Source organism: Papio anubis, chromosome 9 (genome assembly GCF_008728515.1).
Source record: "Papio anubis isolate 15944 chromosome 9, Panubis1.0, whole genome shotgun sequence".
Lineage (NCBI taxonomy): Eukaryota > Metazoa > Chordata > Mammalia > Primates > Cercopithecidae > Papio > Papio anubis.
In genome coordinates, this window is record NC_044984.1 from 87,959,071 (window position 1) to 87,974,436 (window position 15,366).

Here is a 15,366-nt window from a genome sequence, read left to right on the forward strand (position 1 = left end):
TTATTATTATTCTTTTGTACTTGATATTAGCCAAAAGGCCGAGAAGCGATTATTATTATTATTTTTTGAGACAGGGACTCACTCTGTCACTCAGGCTGGTGTGCAGTGGTGTTCACTGCAACCTCATCCTCCCGGGTTCAAAGGATTCTCCTGCTTCAGCCTCCTGAGTGCATGCCACTGTGCCTGGCTAATTTTTTTATTTTTTGTAGAGATGGTATCTCACTGTGTTGCCCAGGTTGGCCTCAAACTCCTGGGTTTAAGCTATCCTCCTGCCTCAGCCTCCCAAAGTGCTGGCAATACAGGCGTGAGCCACTGCACCCAGCCTGGATTGCTTTTATAATTAAAACAGAAAATGATTTAAAAATCTAGCAGAGAAATGAAGGTTAACATAAAACAACAACAACATAGATGACGTTAACACTCCTGGAAAAGCATTGAATGGAAGAAGGAAAGAAGATGAAAACAACTCTTTCCCCTCCCCCAAAATAAACAACAAAAAACAAGAAACTCTCTTTCAGGACATTTTAGATGGAAATAGAGTCCATATGCAGGAGTGGGCGTGCTTTCATCTAAAATGAACTGTTAATAGTTCTAGAGCACTTTGTGTGTGCTAAAATTTTTTTCTGAGATCTTGGTTTGAGGGTCTTTCCTAATTTAAGATAATTTTATTTGTTCACTGTTTTGTTAGGTGAAGAGTTGGAAATATTTCTGTCTCATTAAACAGTGTCGATTCAAAGACAGACCACCTGCCTGATTTCCTACTCTTGTCCTCTAAAATAAAGACAGGCAACTGTGGGCACTCCTGAAAAGTGTTTGCCTTGTCTATTTGAGCTCATTTTTAAAGAATGACTCATGGCCAGTCTGCACTCCAGCCTTTGATACTTAAGAGTGAGTGAGAGAGTGTGTGTGTGTGTGTGTAGAGGAATGGTGGAGAGAGGTACAAAAAGAAAATGAACAAAGAAGAGTGGGTTGGAAGCCATACTCTGAGCTAAGCACTGCACTTAACTGGAAATTAGGGGCCAACCTACAACTACAATGCTATAAAACTAAGATCAGGACAAAGCCATCAAAGTCTAAGGTTACTCTGGGGGATAGATACATGGGTCTGAAGCAAATGACACTGTGCCTCAGTGTGTGGGCAGACCTAGCTTTGAGGAGTCTGGGGAAATGTTATAATTTTGGAAACCCTCTTGAAGAAAGAATACAATTTTAGGATGCAAATACAGATGCTCCTCAACTTAGATGGAATTGCATCCTGATATACCTACCATAAATTGAAAATACCCTAAGTCAGAAATGTGGTCAGGTATAGTGGCTCATGCCTGTAATCCTAGCATTTTGAGAGGCCAAGGTGGGAGGACTGCTTGAGCCCAGGAGTTCTAGATCAGCCCAGGCAACATAATAAGACCCTGTCTCTACAAAAAAATTTAAAAATTAGCCAAGTGTGGTGGCATGTGCCTGTAGTCCTAGCTACTTGGGAGATGGAGCTGGGAGGCTCACTTGAGCCTGGGAAGTAGAGACTGCAGTGAGCCATGATGGCACTACTACATTCCAGCTTGGGCAACAGAGTGAGACCCTGTCTCTCTCTCTTTAAAAAAAAAAAAAAAAAGAAAAAAAAAAGGGAAAAAAGGAAATGCACCTATCAGCCCAGCCTACCTTAACTGTGCTCAGGACACTTACATGAGCCTACAGTTGGACAAAATCATTGAACACAAGTGTGTTTTATAATAAAGTGTAGAGCATCTCATGTAATGTACTAAATACAGTACATTGTAGAATACAGTATCAGTTGTTTACCCTTGTGATCTTGTGGCTGGCTGGGAGCTGCAGTTGATACCACTGCCCAGCATCTTGAGAGTATCTACTGCATATTGCTAGCCCAGGAAAAGATCCCAATTCAAAATGCGAAGTACGATTTCTACTGAGTGTGTATCACTTTTACACCATTGTAAAGTCAAAAAATCATAAGTTGGGGTCCATCTGTACAATAAAAAGATGACGTGGTAGTGATTACTAAACACATAAATATATCCACTACACCCGACTTCGTGTATCCCTAAGCCAACTTTCTCTAAGCCAGATTCCATAGTGTCCAGGGGCACTCCAGAGTTCTCTGACACAAGGGAGATTGTGATGGAAGAAAAGTCAGAGAGAAAGGACATATTTGTTAAAATGCATGGCCAGGTGCGGTGGCTGATGTCTGTAATCACAGCACTTTGGGAGGCAGAGGTAGGCGGATCACCTGAGGTCAGGAGTTTGAGACCAGCCTGGCCAACACAGTGAAACCCCATCTCTATTAAAAAATACAAAAATTAGCCGGGTATGGTAGCAGGCACCTGTAATCCCAGCTACTCAGGAGGCTGAGGCAGGAGAATCACTGGAATCTAGGAGGCAGAGGTTGCAGTGAGCCGAGAGCTTGCCGTTGCACACCAGCCTGGGCAACAAGAGTGAAATTCCATCTCAAAAACTAAAGGCTGGGCGCAGTGGCTCATGCCTGTAATCCTAGTACTTTGGGAGGCCAAGGTGGGCAGATTTCCTGAGCTCTGGAGTTCGAGAGCAGCCTGGGCAACACGGTGAAACCCCGTCTCTACTAAAATACAAGAACAAAAACAAAAACAAAACAAAACAAAAAACAGCTAGGCATGGCAGCATGCACCCGTAGTCCCAACGACTTGGGAGGCCGAGGCAGGAGAATCACTTGAACCTGGGAAGTGGAGGTTGCAGTGAGCTGAGATCACAACACTGCGCTCCAGCCTGGGTGACAGAGCAAGGCTCTGTCTCCAAAAAATATATATATATATTTTTTTTTTCTCAAAAGGTATGCACACTTTCCATTTTGGTACTGGCAAAATGCCCTCAGAAAAGTTGATGCCTGTAGGCTGACAATGGTACACAAGTGTTCTCTCATCCCTCAACAAAACTGAGATTCTTTTTTTAATCCCCTCGTAACTCATACAGGAAAACAGCTTATTGTCAATTATATTTGCTATTTTTACTATTAGCCTGATGGCTAATTTTGTGTGTCAATTTGGTTAGGCTCTGGTACCCAGTTTTTTTTTGTTTGTTTGTTTGTTTGTTTGTTTGTTTTGAGACGGAGTCTCGCTTCTGTCGCTTCAGGCTGGCGCTGCAGTGGCCGATCTCAGCTCACTGCAAAGCCCACCTCTGGCCACGCCATTCTCCTGCCTCAGCCTCCCGAGTAGCTGGGACTACAGGCGCCCGCCATCACCGGGCTAGTTTTTTTGTGGTGTATTTTTTTAGTAGAGACGGGTTTCACCGGTTAGACAGGATGGTCTCTATCTCCTGACCTCGCGTGGATCTCGGCCTGTCTCTCGCCTCCCAAAGTGCTGGGATTACAGGCTCACGCCACTGCTACCAGCCGCACCAGTTTTGGTCAAACACCAGTCTAGATGTTGCTGTGATGGTATTTTTTTAGATGAGACTAATATTTAGGCGTATGGTGGATCATGCCTGTAATCTCAGCATTTGAGAGGATCACTTATCTGTAGTTCAAGACCAGCCTGGGCTTATTAAGGACAAACCTTTTGTCTCTAAAAAGGAAGGAAGAAGGAAGGGAAGGAAGGAAGGAAGGAAGGAAGGAAGGAAGGAAGGAAGGGAAGGAAGGAAGGAAGGAAGGAAGGAAGGAAGGAAGGAAGGAAGGAAGGAAAAAGTTAGCTGGGCATGGTGGTGTGTACCTGTAGTCCCAGCTACCTGGGAGGCTGAGGTGGGAGGATCACTTGAGCCTTGGAGGTTAAGTCTGCAGTGAGCCATAACTGTGCTACTGCATTCCAGTCTGGGCAACACAGTGAGACCCTGTCTCAAACAAAACAAAACAATATTTAAATCAGTAGACTGAGTAAAGCAGATTACCTCCATAACGTGGGTAGGTTTTGTGCTCCTTATGAGAATCTAATACCTGGTGATCTGAGGTGGAACAGTTTCATCCCAAAACCATCCCCCGCCACCCCTGGTCTGTAGAAAAATTGTCTTTCATGAAACTGGTCCCTGGTGCCCAAAACTTTGGGGACCCCTGTCCTAGAAGAACTCATGTTGGGATTAAGAGTGTATCTGCCATCATCCATGTGTCCTCCACATGAGGGATGCCCTCTTGCTCCTCCGCTACCTTTTCTTTCACATCTCAGACATCTTGGAGGGCCTCTGTTTCTTGAAAGAGGTGGTGGTCTCCACCTACCACCACTTTCAAAAGATGGTTCCTTGGCTTGCTCTACTTGAATTGCTTTTCCATCCAAAGACTTTCCATTCATCTCATTGGCAGCATTGTTAGCATCTGCAGGGCTCTCAAAAGTAATCAGTGCAAAGTCTCTTGACTTGATTTCCCCATCCTTCATCAAAAGAACTTCCACTATGTGGCCGTATTTCCCAAATACTGCTTCAAGAGCCTTTCCATTGGGTTCTGTATTAAGGCCACCTATAAACAGCTTGCCAGGTGAATCTGCTTCCACAAATTTGCTCCTTTTCCAGATTTTCTGAGATCTTGCCTTTATGCTTCCCCGGGTAATCACTAAACTAATCTAAATGTCTCTTTATATGTAAGTACACATACACACACACACACACACACACACACACATATACACACCTATCCTATGGGTTCTGCTTCTCTGAAGAACCTTGTCTAATACAATTAGTGAGGTTACCTAGGTCAAATGTTTATTGGTCATCTGTATTTCATTTCATCTTATTCCCTTCCACCTTCCATTTCCTCCTTCCTCTTCCTCCTCCTTTCCCTCTCTTTCTTTTTGTTCTTTGCCCAGATCTTTTTTTAGATCCTCTCTGTGAACAGGCATCCCCCAAAGTGAGGGGCTCTGGCCTATGTTCCCTAATTTGCTAGGAGTGAAGAGCCTTTTTGACTAGGGACTTCTACTACCAGTGAGATTGTACGAATAAATACATTAAATAAATAAAGCTAAGTAATGGAGAAGGCTGCTTAGTTATGGGAACTGACTTTCAAAACCAGTTCCTCCTTCATTTATCAGTTAACCACCGAATGCAGAATTTCCTGTTGTTCCTTTTTTTTTCCTTTCCTTCATAGCAAGTGATGTCATCACAGCTACCTAGAAGAACAATTTCCCACAATGATGGAGGTTCTTTGATGTCACTGGGATTACAAAAGCCAGCAAAAAAATTTGCTATCAGTATTTGTTGCCAGAAATTACAAAGCAAATTAATTTCAAGCTTTCTGGGAAAGAAACCCTTCAGTGAAAGTAAACATTTAAGAAATTATTATTATACAAGGAAATTTTGTCCTTTATCTGCCAGAGACAGAATGCCTGCAACCTCAAGGTACTAAATAAACAGGCCTGGTATAAGAGAGAGTTCTATTTTGGGGATATTTAGTGGGCTAAGTATCTGTGCCAGCGGTCCCCAACCTTTTTGGCACCAGGGACCTATTTCATGGAAGATCATTTTTCCACAGACTGGGGTGGGGGATGGTTTGGGGATGAAATGGTTTCACCTTAGATCATCACACATTAGATTCTCATAAGCAGCGGGCAACCTAGATCCCTCACATGTTCAGTTCACAATAGGGTTCGTGCTCCCAAGAGAATCTAGTGGCACCACTGATCTGACAGGAAGCCACGCTCAGGTGGTAATGATCGCTCACTGGCTGCTCAATTCCTGCTGTGTGGTCTGGTTTCTAGCAGGCCATGGACAGGTACTGGTCCGCAGCCGCGGGAATGGAGACTCCTGATCTATGCCAAAATGCTGACTATCTTCAGATTGGCTAGCTTGGTAACTGGACTATTTTTCAAGCAACCAGACTTCTCCTGATGAAGCTTTGAAGTGTCTCGCTTTCTCTATCCTAGGTCAGATCTCCTGAACAGGGTCTCCTTTCCCTCTAATGGAAGTAGAGGTGCTAGTTTTCTGTGACTGCTGTAACAAATTACCACAAACTGGGGGGCTCGAAACCCCAGAAATTTATTCTCTCATAGTTCTGAGGCCAAAAGTCCAAACTCAAGGTGTCGGCAGGACTGGCTCCCTCTGCAGCATGGCGGGAGAGTGAGTTCCACGCCTGGCTCCCTCTGCAGCACTGGGGGAGAGTGAGTTCCATGCCTGGCTCCTGTCTTCCGGAGGCTGCCACCATCCTTGGCATTCCTTAGCTCGTAGGTGCATCCCTCTGATCTCTACCTCCATTTGCATGGCCCCTTCTCCATGTGTCTTCTCCCTTCTCTTCATGTCTCTTCTTTTTTTTTCTTTTTTCCTTTTTTTTTTTTTTTTTGAGTCAGGGTCTTGCTCTGTTGCCCAGGCTGGAGTGCAGTGACACTGTCATGGCTTATTGTAGCCTTAACTTCCCAGGCTCAGACGATCCTCCTGCCTCAGCACCCCGAGTAGCTAGGACCACAGACATGTGCCACAACGCCTGGCTGAATTTTCAATTTTTAGTAGAGATTGGGGGTCTCATTATGTTATCCAGGCTGGTTTTGAACTCCTCAGCTAAAGCAATCCTCCTGCCTCAGCCTCCCAAAGTGCTGGGATTACAGGCGTGAGCTACTATGCCTGGTCATGTGTCTTTTATGGTGATACTTACCATTGGATTTAGGGCCCACTCTAACCAGGATGTTAGATCATATTCTCAGGTGAAAGGGGTTAGGGCATGGACATATCTTTTTATGCCACAATTTAACCCACTACAGTGGATAAGGGTTTATGACCGCCTGGCCCCATCTTCTCCCAGAGGTGATGGTGACTCTTGAGAGCTGACTCTTTCAAGTGGTGGCATGTGGAATCTTCACAAGTTCATTCATTCATTACTGTAATGGGCTGAATTGTGTTCTCCCACTGCTCTCAAAGTCATATCTTGAAGTCCTAACTCAACACCCAGTACCTCAGAATGTGACTGTATTTAGAGGTGGGGCCTGTATTAGTCCATTTTTATGCTGCTGATAAAGACATACCTAAGACTGGGCAATTTATAAAGAAAAAGAGGCTTAATGGACTCACAGTTCCACATGGCTGGGGAATGCCTCACAATCACGGGGGAAGGCAAAAGGCACATCTTACAACACAGCAGACAAAACAGAATGAGAACAAAGTGAAAGGGGTTCCCCCTTATAAAACCACCAGATCTCGTGAGACTTATTCAATACCGTGAGAACAGTATGGGGGAAACTCCTCCCATGATTCAATTATCTCCCATGGGGTCCCTACAACAGGTGGGAATTATGAGAGCTACAATTCAAGATGAGATTTGGGTGGGGACACAGCCGAACCATATCAAGGTCTTTAAATTGGTATTAAGGTTAAATGAGGTCATTGGGGTGGGCCCTGATGCAACATGACTGGCGTCCTTATAAGAGGGGGAGATGAGGAGAAGGCAGCCATCTGCAAACCAGGGAGAGAGAACTCAGAAGAAATCAATGCTGCCAACAACTTGATCTCAGACTTCTAGCCTCCAGGACTATGACAAAGTATATTTCTGTTGTTGAAGCCACTCAGTCTGTGGTACTTTGTTACAGCAGCCCTTGGGAACTAGTGCAGTTGCTAAGAACCCACTCTCTGCCACATCTTCCACAAGGCAGAGGCACATCCTGCCTGGGGACTAGCTGTGAGTCTGGAGATAATTACCATTTTAGTCCAGATAGCCCACCAACTGCCCCCAGAGCAGGACTATTTGTTTCTTACTAACATCTCAGTGATATGGTTTATTATTCTAAAGATTTGAGTGTAAACAAGGGTTTATTATGTCTTCAAATATAAAAAGCTACAGTAAACAGCTGATTTTTGAAAGTATAATGAGGAAGATGCCATAGAAACTGTGAAAGGGTTCAGTGAAACTAGAGGAGTCCACCCAGGCTTAGACAATGCGATGTTTAAACTGGGATCAAAAATGAATAAATCACGGGTGAGCGAGGAGGAATGTTCCAGTCAGGGAAAAGTAAAAGTCTAAAGAAAGCCTGAGCAACGTGGTGAAATCCTGCCTCTAGGAAAAACACAAAAAATTAGCTGGGCGTGGTGGTGCACCTGTTGTTCCAGCCACTCAGGAGGCTGAAGTGAGAGGATTGTTTAAGACGGGGAGGTGGGGAGTGCACTGAGCTGTGATTGCACCACTGCACTCCATCCTGGGTGACAGAGTCAGAACCTGTCTCAAAAAAAAAAAAAAAAAAAAGAAAAAGTGTAAAGCAGAAAAATGCTCAAAAAACTAGAGAAAGCTGCAGAGGTAGACTGGGCCATATTGTGAAAGGACAATGAGAAGACGCCAAAGGGTTTTGGGCAGGGATGTTCTTATTGGAAAGATCATTCTGACTAAAGTGTGGAGCCAGAGTTAGACAGGGGAAGACTAGAACCAGGAGACTCAGTTAGGAGGCTGTCCCAGGGGTCTGCGAAGGGGGATCGTGGATGGGGTGAGAGATTGAGTGCAGATGGAGAGAAATGGAAGAATTAGATATTTAGGAAGTTGAAGAAAACACATTTCCTCATTAGTTCAGTGTCGAAGGGTTGAGGAGGAGCAAGGAGTTAAGTATGATTTGGATAATTTGATGGGTAATGAGTCTTTCACTTTGGGGAATATTGGGGATGCTTATGGGGGAAGGGATTGTATTTATCAGGATTTCCATGGTTGCAAGTGACAGAAACTGATTTCAAATAATTTAAGGATAAAGGACTGATGTGAAGAAACAGAGCTGCTCCACCCTCTTTATTTCTCTTTTTAAAATTTTCACTTCTCTCGGTGTGTTGGCCTCACTCTTTCCTACTGCAGACTTGCTTCCTCCAGGCAATGGAGAGAAGGTGGTATTGTTGCAACTTGACATTTACATCTTCCCAGCTCAGGGACTCCAGGAGAGAGAGATTTTTTCTCCCAGCATCTTAGTTTGAATTTCACTGTGCAAGGTTTAGCCCCATCCAATTTTAACATTTCTGAAATTGGAAGCATCTTTTAATAGATGGCATCTTCCTTTTTTGTTGTTCCAATTGGCAGTATTATTTCTTAGTGATGGATAAAATAATAGTGTTTCTTACTGTAATGGAGTCTTAGATGTAATGAAATCCATATAAAATTTTAGAGAAGGGCTCTGATTGGTTTGGTGTGTGTCATTGACTGTCCCTGGGCCAATCATGGTGACCCAAGAGATAGGGGAGTATGATGATCAGTACTGGGATACAGGCCCATCCCTGTGGCCAGTGCTATAGGGTGCTATGATTGAAAATCCCGTCTGAACTACACTTAGCAGGGAGTGGCAGTTACTGCAAATAACACATGAAGCTGCTCAGGCCCAAACACACGATGACGAGTGCTTGAGAAAACAGTGAGTTCAATGTAGACTGGTGGCTAAGCTGGCTGGTGAGATACTGTATTAGTCTGTTCTCACACTGCCGTAAAGAATGACCTGAGAATGGGTTATTTATTTATTTGGAGATAGAGTCCCACTCTGTCACCCAGGCTGGAGTGCAGTGGCACAATCTTGGCTCACTGCAGCCTCCACCTCCTGGGTTCAAGCAATTCTTGTGCCTCAGCCTCCAGAGTAGCTGGGACTACAGGCGTGCACCACCATGCCCGACTAATTTTTGTATTTTTAGTAGAGACAGGGTCTCATCATGTTGGCCAGGCTGGTCTTGAACTCCTGACCTCACGTGATCCAACCGCCTTGGCCTCCCAAAGTGCTGAGATTACAGGCATGAGCCACCGTGCCCAGCCGAGGCTGGGTACTTTATAAAGAAAAGAGGTTTAATTGACTCATGGTTCCACAGGATGCACAGGAAGCATGGCTGGGGAGGCCTCAGGAAGCTTACAATCATGGTGGACGGTGAAGGGGAAGCAGGCATGTCTTACATGGCCAGAGAAGGAGGAAGAGCTAGAGAAGGGGGAAGTGCTACACACTTTTTTGTTGTTGTTTTTTGTTTTTTTGAGACAGAGTCTCAGTCTATCGCCAGGCTGGAGTGCCGTGGTGCGATCTCGGCTTACTGCAAGCTCCGACACCCTGGTTCAAGCAACTGCCTCAGCCTCCTAAGTAGCTGGGATTACAGGCACACACCCAGATAATTTTTGTATTTTTAGTAGAGATGGTGTTTCACCATGTTGACCTGGCTGGTCTCAAATTCTTGACCTCAGGTGATCCACTTGCCTCAGCCTCTCAAAGTGCTGGCATTATAGGCGTGAGTCACTGCGCCCAGCTGCTACACACTTTTATAAACAACCAGACCTTGTGAGAACTTACTCGTGAGAACGGCAAGGGGGAAATCTGCCCTCATGATCCAATCACCTCCCATCAGGCCCCTCTTCCAACGTTGAGTATTAAAATTCGATATGAGATTTGGGTGGGGACACAGACCCAAATCATATCAGATACCCAAATGATGATGTCCCCTGCCCATTAAATTTGGCAGCAAATTTGTCACCTTCAACTTCACTGAGAACATTTTCAATAGAGTGCAGGGCAGGAGGCCAGCTAAAGGGAGTTGAGGAATGAATGAGAATTGAGGAAAATGAGGTAGGGTGGTCAGAAGTCAAAGAGAATTAAGGTTTGTGTGGGGACATTCTCTGCATTGAGGACAGAATTGCCCATGCAGCCCTGCAGGGCCCAAGGCAATGCCCTAGAGCAGCAGTTCTCAAAGATCATCAGCAGCCACCACCTGGGATTTACTAGAAAAGCCAATTTTGGGAACCCACCCAAGACCTACCGAATCAGAAACTCCAAGGTGAGGTACTGTGATCTGTGTTTTAACAAGCACTCCAGGTGATTTGGATGCAGGCTAAAGTTTGAGAACTAGGGCCTTAGGACTAGGTTTTTATGGAGCTGAACTATATTATCTGTCTCAGGGAGACAAATGTGTGTGTTGTTAACATGTTTACTTCAACTGGGCTTGCTGGAAGCAAAAAATCTGATTTGAGTAGGGGGTAAGGGCACAGATTTCTATACAGCAATCAAATGAGAAAAAGGACTGTTGCCTTTCCAGGGCAGGGTCACTGCTGTCTGAGTATGAAATCCACCTGTTTGGGTTTTTCAAGCAGATGAGCAATTCGACATCTTTCCACTCCTCTGAGCAACACAGTGTTAAGTGGATCTCTTGAAGGATGAGCCTGGTGCTTGGCTGAAGCTGTCACAAAGTGGCATTTCTCACAGTATTTGCAGAGGCCCTGGGAAATGTTAACTGGAGACTCAGTTTGCTCTTTGATTTCAGTCTTTATGGGTGAAAACCTTTCTCAAATGCATCTGTCTTTTTGCTACTCTAGAGGCTAGAATAAAATCCAAAAGAGCAAAGTTTGTGAAAGATTTTTTTTATCTTCACAAATCAGAATGGGTTTAAGATGTAGCTCTCTAATGTCACTCTTACTTGCATTCTGATTTGCTTTCTTGAGAGAAAGAGATTGGGATGCTTGGAGTTCCTGCTGGCTGCTGGGATTTGCATGTGATCCCCGACATACAGTGTCTGTGACACACGCTGGTATGCGTGTCTGTAGCTGAGGTCCTATTAATAGCTGATACATGAATGTCATTTGTTGGGTGGGCAGATACAGGAAGTGTGGCACCATGTAAATTCTATGAAGACAGGGCTGGTCGATTCAATGTTTTATCCCCGATACCTAGAATAGCACACAATACATGTGTTGAATGAATGAAAAAAATGATAATTATAATTGAATCCTGGATCACTCAGAAACCTACAGATTCAGGGTCACCAGTCTGAGCATTAATTCTCACCATCTGGGACCCTAAATATAGCATGTGTAGGCAGCACTGGCTGCATAATTTGTTGGGGCCAGTGCAGAATAAAAATGCAGAGCTTCTTGTTCAAAAATTAATAACTGTGAGACAGCATTAGCAGAGTATTCAGCCGAGCACGCGGCTCTTCCGAGTGTGGAGCCCGGTGCTCCTGCACAAGTCACACCCACGAAGCCAGCCCAGCAGGTAAGGAATGGGACAAAATTTTACCGATCCTGGTAATTTTCGGGAAATGGCTTTTTTTCCCAGAAGTCCTTGAAATGACCTTTTTATTTTATTTTATTTTAAGATGGAATCTCACTCTGTCGCCCAAGCTGGAGTACAGTGGTGTGATCTCAGCTCACTGCAACCTCTGCCTCCCGGGTACCTGGGATTACAGGTGCCCACCATGATGCCCAGCTATTATTATTATTATTGTAGTTTTAGTGGAGATGGGGTTTCACTAAACTTAGTTGGCCCAGGCTGGTCTCGAACTCCTGACCTCAGGTGATCCACCTGCCTCGGCCTCCCAAAGTGCTAGGATTACAAGCATGAGCCACTGTGCCCGGCCATGACCTTTTTATGTAGTTATTTTCTCCTTTTCCATGAAAAACAAGGCAACATTAAAAATGAAGTTTGTCTGTGATAGGATTGGATTATCCCAATTCTTTTCTTCCTCCTTGGAGTGTATCCTTTCTTTGCCATGTTGCTCTACAATGCCTCCTGCTGGAGAGATTGGAGTCTGTTTCCCCACTTCCTCATGTTGGGCTGGATCGTGAGGCTTGCTTTGGCCAATGGAATGTCAGTGGGCATGATCGGAGGCTGTAAATGTGCCCATGTGGTTTGACTTTGCTTCTCAGGCTCTGTCCTTTACCATGAGAACTGTCCCCGGTAGCTGTTGGCTCAAGCAAATGACAGAAATATGGGGTAGACTTGATCCCAATCAGCTGCCCTAGCTAACTTGCAGACCTACATAGAAGGATGAAAAAGAAATGTTTTTGGTAAGCCAACAAGGTCTTGGAGTCTTTTGTTACACAGCATTTACATAACAGAAACATAAGAAGGTATCCTTCAGGAGGATCCTAGTAAATGAATATCAACTGTGTTTTTTTTAAATTTTGAGGATGCTGAAAAAGAACAAGAGAGACTAGAAAAAGAATCAAAATTAATGATGAATATTGGTATACAATCCTGCTCAAAAGATGGTTTAACATGATGCTCAAATCAAGTCAATAAGTCCTAAACAAACTCAGTGCTAAGCACTTTGCAAGCTTTAATTCAAGTAATCCTCCCTGTAACACTATGAGTGAGGTTGCTAATATCATTGTCATTTTCAGTTATGGGAGCAAAAAATCAGAGAGATGTAAGTAACTCAGCTAAGGCCACACAGCTTGGAAGTAGTGAAGCCAGGATCCTAACTCAGGTGGGATGGATCCAGCGCTGCACACTTAATCACCACGCCTTGCTACATTGCCATCTAAAAAACAAGGGCAGGTGGCTCATGCCTGTAATCCCAGCACTTTGGGAGGCCAAGGTGGGCAGATCACTTGAGGCCAGGAGTTTGAGACCAGCCTGGGCAACGTGGTGAAACCCTATCTCTACAAAAAATACAAAAATTAGTCAGGCCTTGTGGCTTGCACCTGCGGTCCCAGCTACTTGGGATGCTGAGGCTGGAGAATCACTTGAGCCCAGGAAGAAGAGGTTGCAGTGAGCCGAGATCGCACCGCTGCACTCCAGCCTGAGCAGAAGTGAGACCCTGTCTCAAAAATAAAAAGTAAAGGAAGGTCCTGGGGAAATTCAAGGTACTTTTATCTGTGTCCTGAACTTGACTTGACTTCAGACCGCTTCTCCTTCTGCCTCCTCCTTGAAGATCAACTCAAATACCTGTTTCTTTGCTCTTGTCTTCACCCACACCTTGAGTTTGATGCCCGAGTAGATGATGCTCCCAACTCCCAGCAGCCCAAACTCCACTCTCCTTACCTAGCATGATGTGTCTGAGGAAACTGGGCCAATAATCCACTTGATTGCATAGCCCAGGGCTCTTTCTCGCGGGATGTAGCTACCATTCCCAACCTTAGAACTGGCCCCACAAGAAGACCTTGAGATACAAAAGCCTTCAAGGTATGTGGGAAGGGTTTGCAAAAGGAGAATCAGGTTTATGGCTAAATGTCAGTAAGAACGCATGCCCCTGCCTTTCTACACTTCTCTGAATGCCCCTCAGCCAGGCTTCTTGGTGACTGTGTGGTGCCTGAGGCCATTCTTACAGCATGAATATATTAAAGCATGGTATAATCCAGACATTTGTCCTTCTCCCTCCAGGTCATTACATATGAGCAGGTCTCTTTGACAATGCTCTAATATGCCCTCAAGGAGGCTTCATTTATTTAGAGCTGCATACAGATTTTGAAGAGAATGTATTTAAGACAAGTAGAAAAAGAATCTTTCATTCTTATTACAGATTATGTAAACTCCTAGCCAGATTCTAATTTCCTTGCTGATTCCAAACTTGCCAAGAGAGCTTTTTTTGGACATCATTAAATAGATCTTATTCTAGTTGTCTTTGTTTGTTTTTTAGAGATTGCAAGTACTCCATAGGTTTCCTTAAAGAAGCAGCAGGAGGAAGAGGCCTCATTTTTAGGAAAGCTTGCCTTATGCTCGGGTAAAGGTGGACACATCAGCTGCTGGTGCATGGGCCGGCAGCGGAGAGGAACGATATTCACCAGAATTAACAGCTGGTCCAGAAAGGGTTCTGAACAATCAGGGAGAGGCCCTGTTCCTGACCCATCTGCCAAGCAGATGGGCTGTGATCAGACTGGCTCATCAGAAGGGGAGCATCTCTTTCCCAAGAATCCCAGTCCAAGTTCCAAGCCTGCGCTGGGAGCCACCGTTGTTGGGTTGAACTGATCCAGAACATACGGTCTGAGAGTAGAAAGGGAAGCTTCCCTGCAGTAGGCAGAATAATGTCCCCAAACCCACCCCAAAGAGGCCTATATGCGAATCCCCAGAATCTGTGAATATGTTACATAGTAAAGGGGAATGGGAATTAAGGTTGCCAATCCGTCGACTGTAACATAGGGAGATTACTCTAGGTTTTCCAGGTAGGCGCAATGTAATCCCAAGGATCTTTAAGAGAAGAAGAAGGAAGTGGAAGAGGAACCACCAAAGAGAAGGCAGCATAAGAGGGATCTGGCCTGGCGTTGCTGGCTTTGAGGCTGGAGGAAGGGACTACCAGCCAAGGAAGAAAAGCTGAAAAACGCAATGAGACAGATTCTCCCTAGGGCCTCCGGAAAGAACACAGCCCAGTTAACACTTTGATTTTAGCCCAGAGAGATCTATTTTGGACTTCTGATGGCCAGAATTATAAGATAATAAATTTGTGTTGTTTTAAGCCACTAAGTTTATCGTCATTTGTTGTGGCAACAATATAAAATAAATACATTCCCCAACAGGAAATTAGGGTGCTCTTACCAAAATGAGAAGGAAGATGCTGGGCAGGCCAACAAAAAGATCAGAACAGATGTGTACTGCAGATGAGATCATGGGAGCGCTTGTTCTACAGCTCCCTGGATGGATATTTCCCAGGGGAGACAGAATATACTTTCAAAGTATCAATAGTGGTATGGACCCATTCCACAAAGCAAAAGCTAAGCTCATAGCACCTGTCAGCAAGCCCAGAAGACCTGGAGTTAGGAGTGTGGCCTCTGAAGGC

The 15,366-nt window shown here is 44.7% G+C and overlaps 1 protein-coding gene across 1 annotated transcript; it reads right to left on the reverse strand.

The window, feature by feature from the left end:
* Positions 1–3,799: 3,799 nt before the first annotated feature.
* Positions 3,800–13,723, reverse strand: LOC110740799 (RNA-binding motif protein, X chromosome-like). The gene is made up of 2 exons (XM_021923360.2): positions 13,638–13,723; positions 3,800–4,524 (listed from the first exon to the last, which is right to left on the reverse strand). The coding sequence occupies exons 1-2, from the start codon at positions 13,721–13,723 to the stop codon at positions 3,897–3,899; spliced, it is 714 nt and encodes a 237-aa protein (XP_021779052.2). The 3' UTR covers positions 3,800–3,896.
* Positions 13,724–15,366: the final 1,643 nt, after the last annotated feature.

Bases quoted from the DNA above. Each gene is read 5' to 3' on its own strand.
- LOC110740799 (XM_021923360.2), bottom strand. From the start codon at position 13,723: ATGGTAGCTACATCCCGCGAGAAAGAGCCCTGGGCTATGCAATCAAGT. The intron at 4,525-13,637 runs GTAAGGAGAGTG...CATTTAGATTAG, and splicing joins CCTCAGACACATCATGCTAG to TTTAGTGATTACCCGGGGAA.